At 37.3% G+C, this 15,884-nt stretch overlaps 1 protein-coding gene and 1 non-coding gene across 2 annotated transcripts in view; one reads left to right on the top strand and one right to left on the bottom strand.

The window, feature by feature from the left end:
* Nucleotides 1-15,884, top strand: part of LOC109923255 (dual specificity protein phosphatase CDC14A-like) — a 58,104-nt gene that overhangs the window by 17,154 nt on the left and 25,066 nt on the right. Inside the window, exons 6-7 of the mRNA XM_048602059.1 lie at nucleotides 1,781-2,011; nucleotides 8,047-8,185. Of these exons, the coding sequence (XP_048458016.1) occupies nucleotides 1,781-2,011; nucleotides 8,047-8,185 (370 nt within the window). The remainder of the gene's footprint in view (nucleotides 1-1,780; nucleotides 2,012-8,046; nucleotides 8,186-15,884) is intronic.
* LOC125484314 lies at nucleotides 14,549-14,671 on the bottom strand. The gene has a single exon (XR_007263149.1). It is a non-coding gene; the product is annotated as a U6atac minor spliceosomal RNA (small nuclear RNA).

Raw genomic sequence — 15,884 nt, 5'->3', positions numbered from 1 at the left:
TCCTGTTCCTCTGATGTTGCCTGACCTGCTGTGTTCCTCCAGCTCCACACTGTGTTGACACTAGCAAGTACTGTTATATGTAAACAAGTTATTTCTTGAAAAGCAATTTTCAATATTCTGCATTTTTGTGTTGTTTTAAATGGCGGTCACAAATGTGTGAAGTGTGAACATATTATTCAAAAGGCTAGATTTTTCTTGACTCCTAACACAAGATATGATTATCTCATTGCCCAAGAGTGAAAAATGTTGCCACGAGTTAAGGATAGTCTTGCATGAAATTTGGTTTACGTCTGATAGCTCTGCAAATATTCCAGGTGGTGTGATTAAAATTCAAATCCTCTGTTCATTTGAAACCAAAACCAGGTGGTAACTGGACTTTGTGATAATGGTGCTGTGAAATTCCTCTTGTTTCAATTTAACAATAATTCTCATTAAATATTTCTGAAGATTCTATCATTCTCAAGTTTTCATTCTTGCAGAAAGTAGTTTAATCAGTCAGTTTTAAATTTAGTTTCAGTTTTCTGGCACCAGGTGGCGATGCTACATATGTAATTAGGCTCAATATCCAAAAGAATCAGTTTCTGTTGTTATCAAGTCATTTAAATCTACAGGTAGTTGTCTTTAGGTGTGCCTCACAAGAGTGTGTGATATATATAAATTATATAGGGAAATTTAACACTTGAAGAAATTCTACTCTTGCGCTTTAAGTACATTTTTGTCATAACCAGGGTAATGGTCATCCATTTTCTGTTGATTTTAAATACTATTTATGGAGCTTAGCCACATTATAGTTGATGCAAAAATATATTTGAACCATTAGATAAGGTGAAAACGTTTTTAATTTGCACTTTTTTTCAAGATGCTCTGCATGGAATAATTTCCTTAAAAGAAAATGTGATAAGGTTTAACCTGGCCTCCAACCACCTCAACCCCTACCTGAATCTCAAAATATTGTCTTTGTCATTATGTTGAAATGTGGGCAATTAACCCCAACATTCAGATGCAATACTGTAAAACAATTTTACATATATAAGGTACATGGTTGATGCTGGCAGTACAGCATTACTGTTCAAGAATGTGGTGGGTCAGTTTTGTTCTTTTGTTATTTTTTGTTTTTCTAAATGCCTGGCTTAATAGGCTACTGCAGACAGCATTGAGACAATCACATGGCATGGAGTAAGAATAGCTTGTTGACTGAAGATGTGAAATTTCTTTTCATGAAGGACTTTAGGGAACAATTGAGCTTTAACTAACCTGTGATTTTAATGTTTTCTTTTTGTTCGTCAAGTCATGAATTACCAAGTTCATTGAATCCCACAAAAATAATTGAATTCAAAGTCCATATTAAGGCTGCTGTGCTATTGTATCTGCCCATCATATTTGATGTAGGTAGATATTGCCATTAAGTTATGCTGGTAGTATTCCCTAGGCACTTTGTAACTTATTCTGAAATATAGAGGGATGCTAGTCAAAAAAAGTATCCTTTTGTGCTAAGAGCAGGTAAGCCTTGCATATAGTGAATAGAGCTTCACAAACTTCATGGTGCCTTCGTTTCTTCTGTTTTTTTTGGTTGGTGGTAATTCCAGTCTACTCAGTGGAGACCACCAGCAACTCCACTAAAGATCAACTAAATGCTTTAAACAAGAAAAAAAAAGACATGGATGCTTTTTCAGGGTGTGGACAAAATGACGCAATATTGCACGATGTAATTACTAAGCATTTTGATCAACTTTTTTTCTCCATTTAGATTAAGTTGGGTTCTTTTTTAAACAATCCTTAGGTTATCCTCTCCATGCTCCAGAAGCATATTTTCCATACTTCAGAAAACATGGTGTTACCACAATAATCAGACTTAACAAGAAAATTTATGATGCTAAACGCTTTACCGACGCTGGGTTTGAACACTACGACCTTTTCTTTGTTGATGGAAGCACACCTAGTGATTCCATAGTGAAAAGGTTTTTAACGATTTGTGAAAATGAAGAAGGAGCTATTGCTGTGCATTGCAAAGGTATGAATCCATTACTTTGTTTTTGGACAACAGTCGTTATCTTATTACTTCGTTACATTACTTCCATGTTATTACTTCGTTATTACTTCCATGACTCTGTTTCTTCAGTTGTGATGATATGGTAAGTCTGCAGGTTCTTTCCAAGGCCTTAGTGATGCTGCTGTGAAAGGGAATATAAAACATTGTGCTCCCTCTTTTCCCCCATTGTGTGGAGTGGATCTTATTCAAGAATGTAGCTCATGAATACAAGTAATAATTGATAATTTGACATTGGTGTTTCGTAGCATTTGGAGTCTGCAAACTATTATGTGGCAGAAGAAAGCAAGACAATTTCAGAACTGAGTTATGGAAGTAAAGTAGTATTTCCAGAATTATCGAAAAAAACTTCTGACGTTCTTGACACAGAATTAATCTAATATTGTTAAATTTGTATTATTCACATCTACTAAAATGCATCACTAATCCATATTCAAGCAATTTAGTAAATTAAGATATTGCAAATGGTAATCCTTTCAGAAACTGAATTGAGGTAATATCACCACTTGAAAAAAGCAGAAATGCTGTTTACATCCTGAAAGTGCTCAAATCCAAATAGAGATGCTGAGAACTGATCTCTTGTGGCTCTCCTATTGGGAAGCACAGTGAAACCAGCATAAAGAGATCCTATTAAAAGACACCAGTAACTTGCATAATAAAATATATAAGAGGCACTCTCTATAAGCAGGGACACTTGCAAAATGCAAACTAAGGACTACCTTCAATGCACACAGCTTTTTTTTTTGGTCTGTCTCTGCCCTAAAATTGTTTCAGTCTTAGAATCATTGCTTATTACTAAGGTTGCACTGTATTCCAAGCGACACCAGTTTAGAAAGAAACTTGAATTTACAGCACAGAATTGTTAAGTGAGTAATACTGCATGCTAGTGTGTGGGCAGTTCTGGCATTGCAGCGGCCTACAATCCCAGCCAGTTGGGAAATATTCACATTGCCCATTCTGAAAACAAGGACACTTGTGAAAATGAAAAAGTGATGTTAGTTCTCAATGTATCTGTAATTTTACAAGACCATAGGACATAAGAGCAGAAGTTGGCACTGGTACACTGCTCCCACCAGTGCCTTCCTCCCGTTGTTAATTCTTGTCTACTCCCATCCATTCTACATTTTTCAGTCCAAGATGATTTATTGCCATCACACATTCACTTCTTTTATTCCAAATTCAGCATGCATTTAAGTAATGAGTCTTTGATCCTGCTCCCACTAGGGCCCAGCATCCAAAACGGCTTCCCAACCCTTTTGTCAGAGATGCATGCGACTTGTTCTGTCTGGCTGCATTTGCTGATGCACGCCAGCCATTTTGTGTTTTGTCTAATACACTGAATTTGCACAGTGTGATTTTTGGGTAGTCAACATATTGATGATTTGCTAAGCAATAAGGACAGTGGGGTGAATAAAAAGAAAATACCATCGATACTGAAAATATGAAATAAAAACACAGTTCTGGAGCAACTCACCAGGTCTGGCAGCATCTGTGGAGAAGGAAACTGAGTTAAGGTTTGAAGTCTGATATGACTCCCCTTCAGAACATCATCATAGAAACATGGGAAATAGGAGCAACAGTAGGCGCTTCAGCTTTATTGAGCTTGTCCCATCATTCAATATGATCACGGCTGATTTATCCCAACTCGGTTACCTGTCCTGCTTTCTACCCATACCCCTTGATCCCTCTTAGCTTTAAAAATTCTGAATGTTTTCATGGAGGAATTACAATATTTTGGCTCGAACCACTTTCTGCAGCAGAGAATTCCGCAGGCTCACCTCACTCTCTAAGTAAAGAAATCTATTCTTGGTCCTAGATGACCTACACTGCATCCTCACACTGACTCCCTGGTTTTGGACTTCCCACTCCTCAGGAACATCTTCCTGCATTTATGCTGTCTGGTCCTCTTAGAAATTAATAGATTTCAACAAGACTTGCACCCCCACCCCAACCTTAACTGATCCAGTCTTCATATGTCACCCCTTCCATCCCAGGAACCAATCCGATATGCCTTTGTTGTACTCCCTCGAGAGCCACAACATCCATCCTCCGATTGGGAGACCTAAACTGCACACAATACTTCAGGTGTGGTCTTGCCAAAACCCTGTACAAGTGCAGTAAGATATCCATGTTCTGTTATACTCTAATCCACTTGCTGTGAAGGCCAATATACCATCTGCCGCCTTTGCCGTTTATTACCCCTGTTAGCTTTCTTTCAGTGACTGGTGTACACTGACCCAGATTTTGTTCCACGTCCCCCTTTCACAATTTGTCGTCCCTCTGAAAATCTGCTTTCCTGTTTTTACTACCAAAATGGATAACCTTACAACATAGCTCAGGTCCAAGCACTGAGCCTTATGGTACTGCACTACTTAATGCCTGCCAGCCAATCAGAAAAAAATGTTGATTATTCCTACTTTGCTTCCTGTTTGCTAACCAGTTTTTGTTTTTTTAACCCATGCCAGTACACAACTCCAAATTCCATGTTCTTCTTCAATTTTACAAGCTAGTCTCTGAGATGATCTTAACAAAAGCCTTCTGAAAGTCCAAGTAAACCATGTTCACTGGATCACCCTTATCAACTCTGCTTGTTACACCCTTGAAATTGTAGTAGGTTTGTCAAGTATGGTTTCCTTTTTGTAAATCCATGTTGATTCTGTTTGATCCTGTTACTATTTTCTAAGTCCTCTGCTATTAAATCTTTCATAATGGGATCTAGCAGTTTCCCCACTACTAATGGCAGGCTAACCAGTCTATTAATCTCTACTTCCTTTATTCTTCCGTTTTTAAATTGTGGGGTTACATTAGTTAGCGTCCAATCGCTAGGAACTGCTTCAGTCTGTGGAATCTTAAAAGCTGAGCACTAATGCATCCACTGCTTCTAAGGCCAGTTCTTTAACTCCTGTGGGTTGTAGATTATCAGGCTCTGAAGATTTATCTGCCAATTTCCCCATCACTATTTCCTCACTAATACTGATTCCCTTCATTTCCTCCCTCTTACTAGTCCCTGTGTTCCCCAACATTTTTGGGACGTTATTTGTGTCTTCCTTTGTGAAAGCAGAACTACAGTATACATTTAATTGGTCTACTGTCATTTGTTCCCCATTATAACTTACCCTCTTTCTGACTGTAAGCTCATTTCAATTCTGAAGAAGAGCCATATTAGACTTAAAATGTTAAAGCAGTTTTTCTGTCCAAAGGCAGTGAGAATAGGATTAAAACAAGTACTTTTTAGTCGGGTTTGAAAAGCCAAAGGTGGAAGTTTTTGGAATAAATATTACTAACTATAGCAATTGTATTAAATCTGTTTTCATTAGAATAAATTTGGATAATTATAACTTAAGGTGATTATAACCATTTAAAACATTATACAGTACGTGTGAAGCAGCTGGCACTGAGTACAATAAATATGTAAAATGTCATTAGGGTTTTCATTTTCTGCACTCAACCTCTTTTTTTCCTCCTTTGTTTTGCTGCATGTGGAAGTCTTCCTTTCTATACATGCGCACACGCCCCTTTCTATTGGTCTTATTGTTCTGACAATGAGAGTCCTTGAAAAGACGATCTCGGATCTAGGTACATTATTCTAAGAGTCAAACAGGTTCCCATCTAAGCTTGTCCAGACACAAATAGTGTTATCACTCACTTCTCTAAATTGAAAGATTATGGATTTCTTCCCACCAGAGATGCAAGCTCATAACCTAGGTGGCTGCTGGAAAAGCGCTGCACCCTAAGTAACCTTTTTTTCATGGAGCATTAAAATGAAGGTTCATCTCTGCTGGTAGGTGGACTTGAAGTTTCACTGACATTATTCAAAGAGCAGAAGAATTTCCTTCTGTCCTAAGGATAGGAGAGATGTGGGATAATTGCCTCTTCTCTCCACCTCTTGACTGATTTTGAAATGTATTTTTGGGTACACCTTGAGGGCTGTGACTTTTTAAGAACTGACACAAAAGAGGCTTTCTTGTAAGTTTTTTTTTTAAAGAAAAATAAAGATAAATGTTTAATTTTCACGATACTCAATGTAATTGAAACAACACTTACTCCTTATCTACACAAGACACACAAACACCAGAAAAGATGATTTCTGAAGATGTGATGTGCACTTTTTTTAAAAAAGTTTAAAAGTCATTATTATTTTGACTGACTGTTCAAGATGGTAGTTGGAAATGTTATTGGCATCAGAATGTGCAAATTGTCATTCAGTGGAGAATGTTTGCCCATCAACATTCCAATCATTAATAGCCTCCTTTTAATGTTTTATTTGGATGCCCATCCTCAAGAAGTTGGCAAGCCATTGTTACTTTAAGTCTTCTTGATTTGAAATAGAGAATGGTGGTCATCGATATACGGGTTGCTAGTTTGCACTTTAACTGACTTCCCAGAGAGAGGCTAAGACATGTCTGTCCCTGTGCGCCCAGTAACTAGTCCCACAAATTACCTCCTATCTTTTTCTATTTCTTATTTCCATCTAAACTGATTCTACATCTTGCTTTTTTTTTGAGTTAAGTTCATCTCTCACCACTGTGCTAAAACAGAGCTATCCCATAACCTTTTCCTGGTTTCTTATCTTTTTGAATTGTCAAAACCTTCAATATTTAGGTTTCATCTTTAGCCAACCAGCAACCATTTCTTTGTGGTTATCTAGTCATAAATATTAATTTCTATTTGTGCTGATAATGCATCACTCTATTTTGAAAGTGTAGGCATTCAACTACAGAACCTTTTTTGCCGTTTTATCTTCCTTGTAACCCTACCTGTTGAAGCACTTTTAAGTTAATATGTTCCTTCCTGTTTTTTTACACCCTGCTGTATTTACTCATTGTTTTTCTTTGCTTTATCACATTTCACATCTGTCACGATCTATTGCCCCCACTTGTGAGTTTTAAGCCCTCCCTACAGCACTAATTATATCAATGACCAGAACACTGCCCCTACCCCGGTTCAGGTGGTGATGATTCCATTGTTATGGCTCCCACTTGATCCTGCATTTTTACACAAGTATATTTACACCATATATATTCTGAATCTAGTACTGTGTTGCATCAGCATTCTTTAGTCAGAACGCTAGGTTTAGGAGAAAATATTCTGTCCGGCTTCTCTATTCAGCTGCTGTAACTTGAGCAGAAACCCTGGGGAAAATGGCATAAATAAGAAATGTCTGCCATGTTTGAGCTGACGAACTTGGGAAAATACAAGAATTTGTTGATGGAAAAGCGTAACTCCTTGCAACAAGTGCTAAACGTGTATTTCAAATACTGCTTTTGAGCAGAATTTTACATTTTTTGCAGTTGAATTGAAGTTTTAGACTCATTTAGATTGATCATGTAATGACTTCAATTGAATAATGAACATCTTTTGAATAAATATTGAACACTTATTGTAATCCGTTTAACAAATTTTAAGTGTTCTGTCAAAGCTGCGAGGGGGTGAACTGCACAGCAATGAGGATTGGACCATTCAGGGAAAAATGGGCCCTACAGTGTTCCTTTTTAAGATGCAGGTGGTCCCATGTAACAATCTTAAAAGATTGGTGTAATATGCAGGTGATAGATAGGTGGAACAAGGCAATGAGAAGGACCATTGCTTCTAATGTAAAATATTTGGTCAAGCAGTTGAAGGTGCACTTTCTAATGATCAGGAAGTAATTATTAGTTCCAAGAATGTTGTACCAAAACTCCAAATATTCTTAAGTCCAGGTAGTTCATTAAATTGCTCTCAGTCTTGATGGTAAAAATGTTCCAATATTATGCATTGAGAAATTTCACTTAATAATAGCACTTCCTGCATGGTGGAGCTGTTGCCATGTTAAATGCTTGATGGTATTATTATTTACCAGGTTTAGATTTAGGTTTTTGCTGTCAGGTGATTTAATTAGAATCAAATTTTGTGTAATTTGATTTCAATCAATCCTAGTTTAATAGTAATAAAGTAGCTTTCGTTTACATTACCAATTTCAGAAATTATGTAACCATATAACCAATTTTCTTTCATTTCAGCTGGTTTAGGACGAACAGGTACGTTAATAGCCTGTTACATAATGAAACACTACAGGTTCACTGCAGCAGAAGCCATAGGATGGATTAGGATATGTCGACCAGGATCTATAATAGGCCCACAGCAGCACTTCTTGGAGGAGTAAGTGACTAGTTTATCTTATAATTAAAAACATTTTAGAGTCGTAGAATCCTAAATATATACAGCACAGAAACAGACCCTTCTCCAACTCGTCCATGCCGACCAGTTATCTTACAGAAATCTCGTCCCATCTGCCAGCATTTGGCCCATATCCCTCTAAACCTTTCCTATTCTTCTGCACATCCAGATGCCTTTTAAATGTTTTCATTGTACCAGCCTCCTCCACATCCTCTGGCAGCTCATTCCATACACTCACCACCCTCTGCGTGAAAAAGTTGCCCCTTAGGTCTCTTTTATATCTTTCCCCTGTCACCTTAAACCTATGGCCTCTAGTTTTGGACTCCCCCACACCGGGGTGAAGACCTTGTCTACTTACCTTGTCCATGCCCCTTATGATTTTATAAACCTCTATAACGTCACTCCTCAACTTCCGATGCTCCAGGGAAAATAGTCCCAGCCTATTCAGCCTCTCCCTATAACTCAAACCCTCCAATTCTGGCAACATCCTTTATAAATCTTCTGAACCCTTTCAAGTTTTACAACATCCTTCCTGTAGCAGGGAGACCAGAATTGAACACGGTATTCCAAAAGTGGTCGAACCAATATCTTGTACAGCCACAACATGACTTCCTAACTCCTGTACTTAGTGCATTGATCAATAAAGGTAAGCATATCAAACGCCTTGTTCACTATCTTATGTACCTGTGACTCCACTTTCAAGGAACTATGAACCTGCACTCTTTGACAAAGAAGGTCTCTTTGTTCAGCAACACTCCCCAGGATCTTACCATTAAGCGTATAAGTCCTGCCCTGATTTGTCTTTCCAAAATGCAGTACCTCACATTTAACTAAATTAAACTCCATCTGTCACTGCTCAGCTCATTGACCCATCTGATCAAGATCCCATTGTACTCTGAGGTAACCTTCTTTGCTGCCCAGTACACCTCCAATTTAAATTAGTGATTCAGAAAGAATTTTCATATAGGCCGAGAGCACTTTTTCTAACTGCTGTAAACAGGCAGTCAGGCCAGAAATGTTAACTAATTTTTTTGATTTTGTTTTAAACTGTGTGTTACAACTTTAAGAATGTAAATGTAATTTCTGTTGGTGCTGAAATGAAATTTTATATTGAACAGTTTTATTCTCTCTCTATTGGAAATGCATGATTTGGATTATTGTTGAGAGTTTTGTATTTCAGGCCACCATTATATAGATTTGTTCCAACTCCATAGTAAACAGTGTGTAGGGTATTGAAATGCCTGCTTTGTATTTTGCTTGTTGCAAAACAGGAACTTGTCATGTGTGATTGCTATTCAGCTTCCTGAAACTTCAAGTGTGCTTGGCCACACCAAACTTAAAGTGCCCATGGAGCCTAATCTTTTTACAAAGGTTGAAGTTGAAGCTTGGCTGCAACTGAGGGTTTTTCACAGAGCAATCTGGTGAGGTAGATGACAGTCCATATTGCTTTTGAATAAGGAAAGTAAATCTTAGTTCTCCTGAATGCTGAAATGATCATCTTTATAAAAAAAATTAATCTTGTCACCTTTTATATATTTGCTCTTTTAAAGGCATCCTAAACTGCTTAAAATCAATGGCATTAATGTTTATTTAAATGTCCCGATTTTGGCTCAACTTTTATACTGATTTGACTGACCAGCAAGTTGATGACCAACTGTCTGACACCACAGTCTAAGCGTTAGAAAGAATATATTCCAAGGAATGGTAATCACAGTCGGATTGCCACTTTTGCTTTTCTTTATTTTTTTTTTCAGTGAATTTGTTTTTTTAATTCGCCACATTTCTAGTAGTTAATTCCAATGTAGTATCCTACAGAAATGCTGAGCAGCTGAAGTCAACATGGTTCCCCTGGACAGCAGGACAATTGGGAAAGTCAAACCATGCCCCTTTTACAGCAATCCATATGTTATGTTCTGGAATTTAAATGTCAAGAAGCACAGCTGGACACTTTGACTGCTGTTGTGAAATGGTAAGTGTGAGGTTACGGTGGCAGTTGATTAAAGGGTTTGGGTGCCAGCTCGTGGGCATAAGTCTGTCTTGTGGTGGAGTTCAGGCTGGTGACAGGGTCAGAAATTGTGTTGGTTGGTAGGGTCCGGTGGTGAGTGTGGTTGCAAGGGCTCTCAAAGATGTACAGCTAAGTTGGGAGTTCAAGCTTAATTACCCAAGAATTGGACTAGGGTTTTAAATTGCTGACTTTTTTCCTGGGTAGCTCTTTAATTGTAGTGAAACCCTCTGAATTGTTTGTTTTGAGTTTCTTTTTCAGAGGGTTCCGAGGGAATTGCCATTGAAATCTTCAGTTTTCCAGGCCATTCCCTTGGAGTCTGCATCTGGGATTCCACTAGATTTGCAACTCCTCCAGTCGGTGATACAAAAAGGACTGTTTAGATATTCCAATGGCAAACGTCTTGATGTCAGTAGAGAAAAAATACTAATTACGGGTTTATGTAAATTGCGCTGTTTGTATTTGTGAAGGACAAAGCTCCTTTCATTTGCCAAGGAATCAAGAGAGCCTGTAGTATTTAAGGTATTAAAAAGGTAATTTTTTTTTTTAAAAATTGCTAATCTTTCCTCTGTGTTCTATTCTCTTAACATGACTCGATTATTCACAAGTGCAACAAGGATGAACATGAAAACGGTCAGAAGCATTTTATGGCTGATCTTTACTCTTTCTTGGACTTTGTATGGCTTCCTAACACATTTTGGAGGGAAACTGAAAAATTGGAGAATTAGCCTTGACAGGGAAATGTTTGTTTCTAGTAAAGGTTCCGCATGGTAGACCAATTAGTAAAGTTAGGTCACATGGGATTTAGGGTGAGCTTGCCAATTGGATACATAATTGGCTTAATGGCAGGAGACCGAGAGTAATGGTGTAGGATTGCTTTTTGGACTGGAGGCCTGTGACAAGTGGTGTTCCACACGGATCAGTTCTGGGTCCTTTTTTGTTTGTCATTTACATTAAGGATTTGGTTGAGAATATAAAAGGCATGGTTAGTAGGTTTGCAGATGACACCAAAATTGGTGGCACTGTAGACAGTAAAGAAGATTTTCTAAGATTACAAAAGGATCTTGATCAAATGGGTCAATGGGCTGAAAATGGCAGATGGAGTTCAATCTGGATAAATGAGAGATTGCATTTTGGTACAACAAACAAGGGTAGGGGTTATACAATTAATGGTAGGGCCTTGGGTTATGTTGTAGAACAGAGGGACTTGGGGGTGCAAGTAAATAATTGTTTAAAGTTTGGGTAAAATATAGACCTTTGAGTATAGAGGTTGGGACATTATGTTGAGGTTGTACTGGTATTGGTGAGGCCTGTTCTGGAATACTGTGTCATGCCAAATTCACTAAGGCAATCTGAGTTGCTGTAAGGTTTATTAGTGTGGAGGTGGAATTTTTTGTAAAATTGTATTTGGTGTGATTCTTTGCAACAGAAGTTACAGCCTAAAATCATTTCGTGTGAACCCATGCATTTAATTATTGTGGTTGGACTGTGCATGTAACCATTTATAACCAGAAACCTAAGCTATGCAGATCAGTTAATGACTTATACTTTCCTGTGTTGGTTCAGCATTCTAATTCCTTTTTTAAACTCAACAGCAGGTGAATGTCTTAAGTGCCAAGTATATTCATGCTGCTAAATCTTTTTCGACTCGATCCCTATTTTAACAGCATTTTTTTTTTTGAACAAATATTACTTTATTGTCATACTAAATTACACTGCCCACTGTTCTGCACACTAGGTATTTTGTTTAACTAATTACATCATGGACAATTGACACTGATTCAATAACTCTTAAGTTTTTGGTTTCATTGAATTATGTCAACTGGCATTGTTTATGAATGCACGTTGTAAATATAAGGTAGAAATATTTGAAAGTCCAAAACCAATCTTGTGAAGAGTTTGCCTTAATTTCCAAATAAACGCACTCCATCTCTGGCACTAATCATCTTAATGTAGCTGTTATTTCTTTCCAAGCACACTCCAATTTTTTTAGAGCTGAATTCAGGCTTTTGTATCACAACATCAATATTGCATGATGTTTCCAAGACTGCCTGTAGGAAGGCCAGATCATGATGCAGCAAAACTATATAGGTAAGCATGCTGCTTAGGTTTTTCTGATATGTCATTTATATTGAATTTTAATCATGCATCTCAAGTTCAAGAGAACTATAGTGGATTTGAATGTGCAGGTTCCATATAAAATGACTGCAACACTTTATTTGGAAACATACATTTTATCAAAGTTATTTTAAAGGTTTTTTTTTTCTTTGAAATAAATTGTATTTTTTTACATTAGTGTAATGATGTTATCTTGACTGGCATCTCCTGTATTTTAGTTTTGAATATTGGTTATGTTAATAGATCTGCACATATGCCTGTATCACGTGAAATATAAAAGCGTCAGTCAAGTATGATTTCATACTGGTTATGAAAAATTGTTGTAAAGATTTGCCCAATGTTTTTACATCCTAGGTTATTGTGAATCATGTTGTCTAGGGATGTTCTGTGAAAATGTTTATTGATATTTGCAACAAATTAGGATGGAATGGAAGTAAAAGTGATATCTGGATTGGCTTAAAGGTCTTTTCAGGTTAATTTTCCACCTGAATGTTTAATGAAATCATGTGGCCTTATACTGACAAAGAAACAATACATCTCTTTTTGAACTGTGTAACTATATTAAAACAGGGAAGCTCGTCAAAAGACTTGTCAAATTCCAAAACACACAGACTCTACGACTTTTTCAAAGTAAGTGATTCAAAGTAACTTGCACATCATGCTTTCTGTCTGTTTTAATGAGACAGGAGCATTGGTGCACATACGTTTATTTTGGTTCAACATTCCCTTGTGTTAACTTAATCGATTTCTAAACTCTCTTTATTTTTAATCATTACATTGAAATATTGAGCAATTTTGCATTTTAGTACATTACACCAAGTATTTAAACTTATGATAATTTGTACATTCTTCGTTTGCTATTAATTTCCTGAATAGCTGTGCCCTTGGTGATTGTCCATAATACCAGAATTGAGGTTTTAAATATTTGAGTGCTAGTACCTAACCTTCTTTGTTTTCAGGTATAGTTGGGTAGGTTTCTTAGAAAATTGCAGTCAGCAATCTGCATTTCTTTGCTGTGTATGTCATGTCTGGATATGACATCTTGCAAGATTGGAAACCTGGTGGTTAGCCACTGTTTTGTGGTGCCATATTCTTGATTTTTTTTTCCAGTTGTTTTTCAGATCTTGTCCTGACCGTAACCATTATATTAGTAGTAAATTGGTTGGAAAGAACTTGGAAATATTCTGAAGAAGGGTCACTGGACTCAAAACATTAACTCTGCTTTTTTTTCCCACAGATGCTGCCAGACCTGCTGAGTTTCTCCAATAATTTCTGTTTTTGTTTCAGATCCTCAGCATCCACACTTCTTTGTTCTATTTTGGAAATGTTCATGTTTGACTTGATTTTATTTAGCACGTTGTTTATTTGAGCTGTGTGGAAAATTTGAATTTTACAATTCTACTTTAACAAATTCATGTTTTCTTTCTTTATTGTCAACTCTATCTTCATCCTGCTTTCTTGGATTTTAGAAGATAAACACAACTTCTACTTAGTCCAAGTACTTTGTACAAGTAGATTGGATCCATTGTTTTAGCACTTTAAAGAAAAGATATTGAGTTGTTTATTTGACATGAACTATATTTTGTAGTTGGGAGACCATTTTGCTTAGCATTACTTAGAGTGCAGACTTATTCAACACTATGGCATGTTGAATAAAAAAAGTATATTTGATTAATTTCTACTACAAGTTATGCAGAAGGGATGCTGGTGTGGTGGTAATATCATTGAACGAATAAACCAATAAATGTTAGGGACATTTGATTCAAATCCCACCATTACAGCTGCTAGATTTTAAATTCCATTAATAATCTAGAATTTAAACTATCACCAATGGTTGCAAAACCCATCTGGATCACTAATATCCTGTAGGAAAGGAAATCTTCCATTCTTTGCTGGTCTGGCCTATGTGTGACTCCATACCCAGAACAATATGGTTGACTTTTAACTGCCCTCTGAAATGGCTTAACAAGCCACTCGGTTCAAGGGCAAGAATGGATGGGCAGCAAATGCTGGCCTTGCCGATGGTGCCTGCATCCTATGTAAGAATAAAGAAAATAATTTTGTCAAGAGGAAATGAATTGCCACATTTCTTTTTGTTTATTTAACCTATTTTTCTAATCAACCTGTTCAGAGGTGTATCCGCAACCTCTGGAGCAGGTGGGACTTGATCCTGGGCCTCCTGATTCAGGGGTAGGGACTCTACCACTGTGCCACAAGCGGGCCCCAAAACATGGTTAAATGCTACTAAGTAAATGGCAATGCCTTAACCATTGCGTGTCATAAGGCCACTAGGACCCCTTCCATCCTTATCAAGGGGAATGCTAACATTTTCTCCTTTCATACTTGTTTCCAAATATACACTGATGCATTTCCTATTTCAACATTTACATAGTTTGAACAATATAAGTGACGCTCGTGTGCATTACTTTTCCCTTTTAAATCAAAGCTATCAACTCAAACAACCCATAGCTGGCATGGTAAGCAGGAGCATTTTAAGAGATTTTAATTCATCTTTTGATTTCATATTCAAGATTTGTTTGTTCCATTGTTTTGTGGTTTTACTCATTTGCTTCAGACTCTTTCCATCTGCACTGTTTGCAGTCAAGGCCCCTGCCAAGGCTTGCTTCTCATGATGATTTGCAGTTAGCTTGATGATATATGCTCTGTTGCCCTGGTACTAAGGCATTGGGACATTGGGGTAACTCTTCCCCTAGGTTGTGAAACCAAATTAATAACTGTTAGTGCAACACTTACCTCCATGTTGAGGTCCATATGTACGTTGCTTATAATTTGGTTTAATGTAGCTCTAGAGCCAAATAAAACAGGTAGGTATTGTCCTGAGTTATTGGGGAGATGAGAGATGATAGCCTGCTGATTGAGAAATTGCCAAACCCGTCATTCGTTTATTTTGTGGAAACCAACTAATCCTGGCCTATATGTTTTAGATCTGGTGGAGTATCCGGACTGTCATCTTTCCCTGTAGCTTAAAAATAGACGGCTATTGAAATATCGTATCATGTTTTTGTGACTTCTTTATCCTTTTTACTTTATCCTTTCTCCTGCTTTCTTTTTATAGGTGTGAATATTTCACCCCATCTAAGGGATGGTTGTTCCCTTTTAGCATTATTTGCATTCCTTTATGTGGTTAGAAATCTTTTTTTTTCCCCCATTCTCAATGGTGGCCACACCTCATCTCACATACGTCCCATCTCGGTGTTCATTTACCTAAAGAGTAAAGAATGGATGAACACGCAACAGGAAAAGGCTGCAGAAAGTAAGGAGAATTAGGAATCAGAGAAATTATTTCCTGATAGCTGAGTATAGAGAGGGAGAGATGTAGCTGGTAAACCAAAGATTCAAATAATGGCTTGATTTTATCATCCCATATGATTTGTTTATGCTGAACTTCTCAACTTGGCTGGAATGTGCATATGCAATGTTGGGGGGGGGGGGGGGGGGGGGCATAATTTGAATCAAAAAAAGACGAAGCGGATTTGTAAAAGAATAAACACAGTTATCAAGAATAGGTGTCACAAACGGGGGCGAGACAAGGAGGAACAA

Source organism: Rhincodon typus, chromosome 10, assembly GCF_021869965.1.
Source record: "Rhincodon typus isolate 14 chromosome 10, sRhiTyp1.1, whole genome shotgun sequence".
NCBI lineage: Eukaryota > Metazoa > Chordata > Chondrichthyes > Orectolobiformes > Rhincodontidae > Rhincodon > Rhincodon typus.
This window is presented reverse-complemented; position numbering and strand designations above follow the sequence as displayed.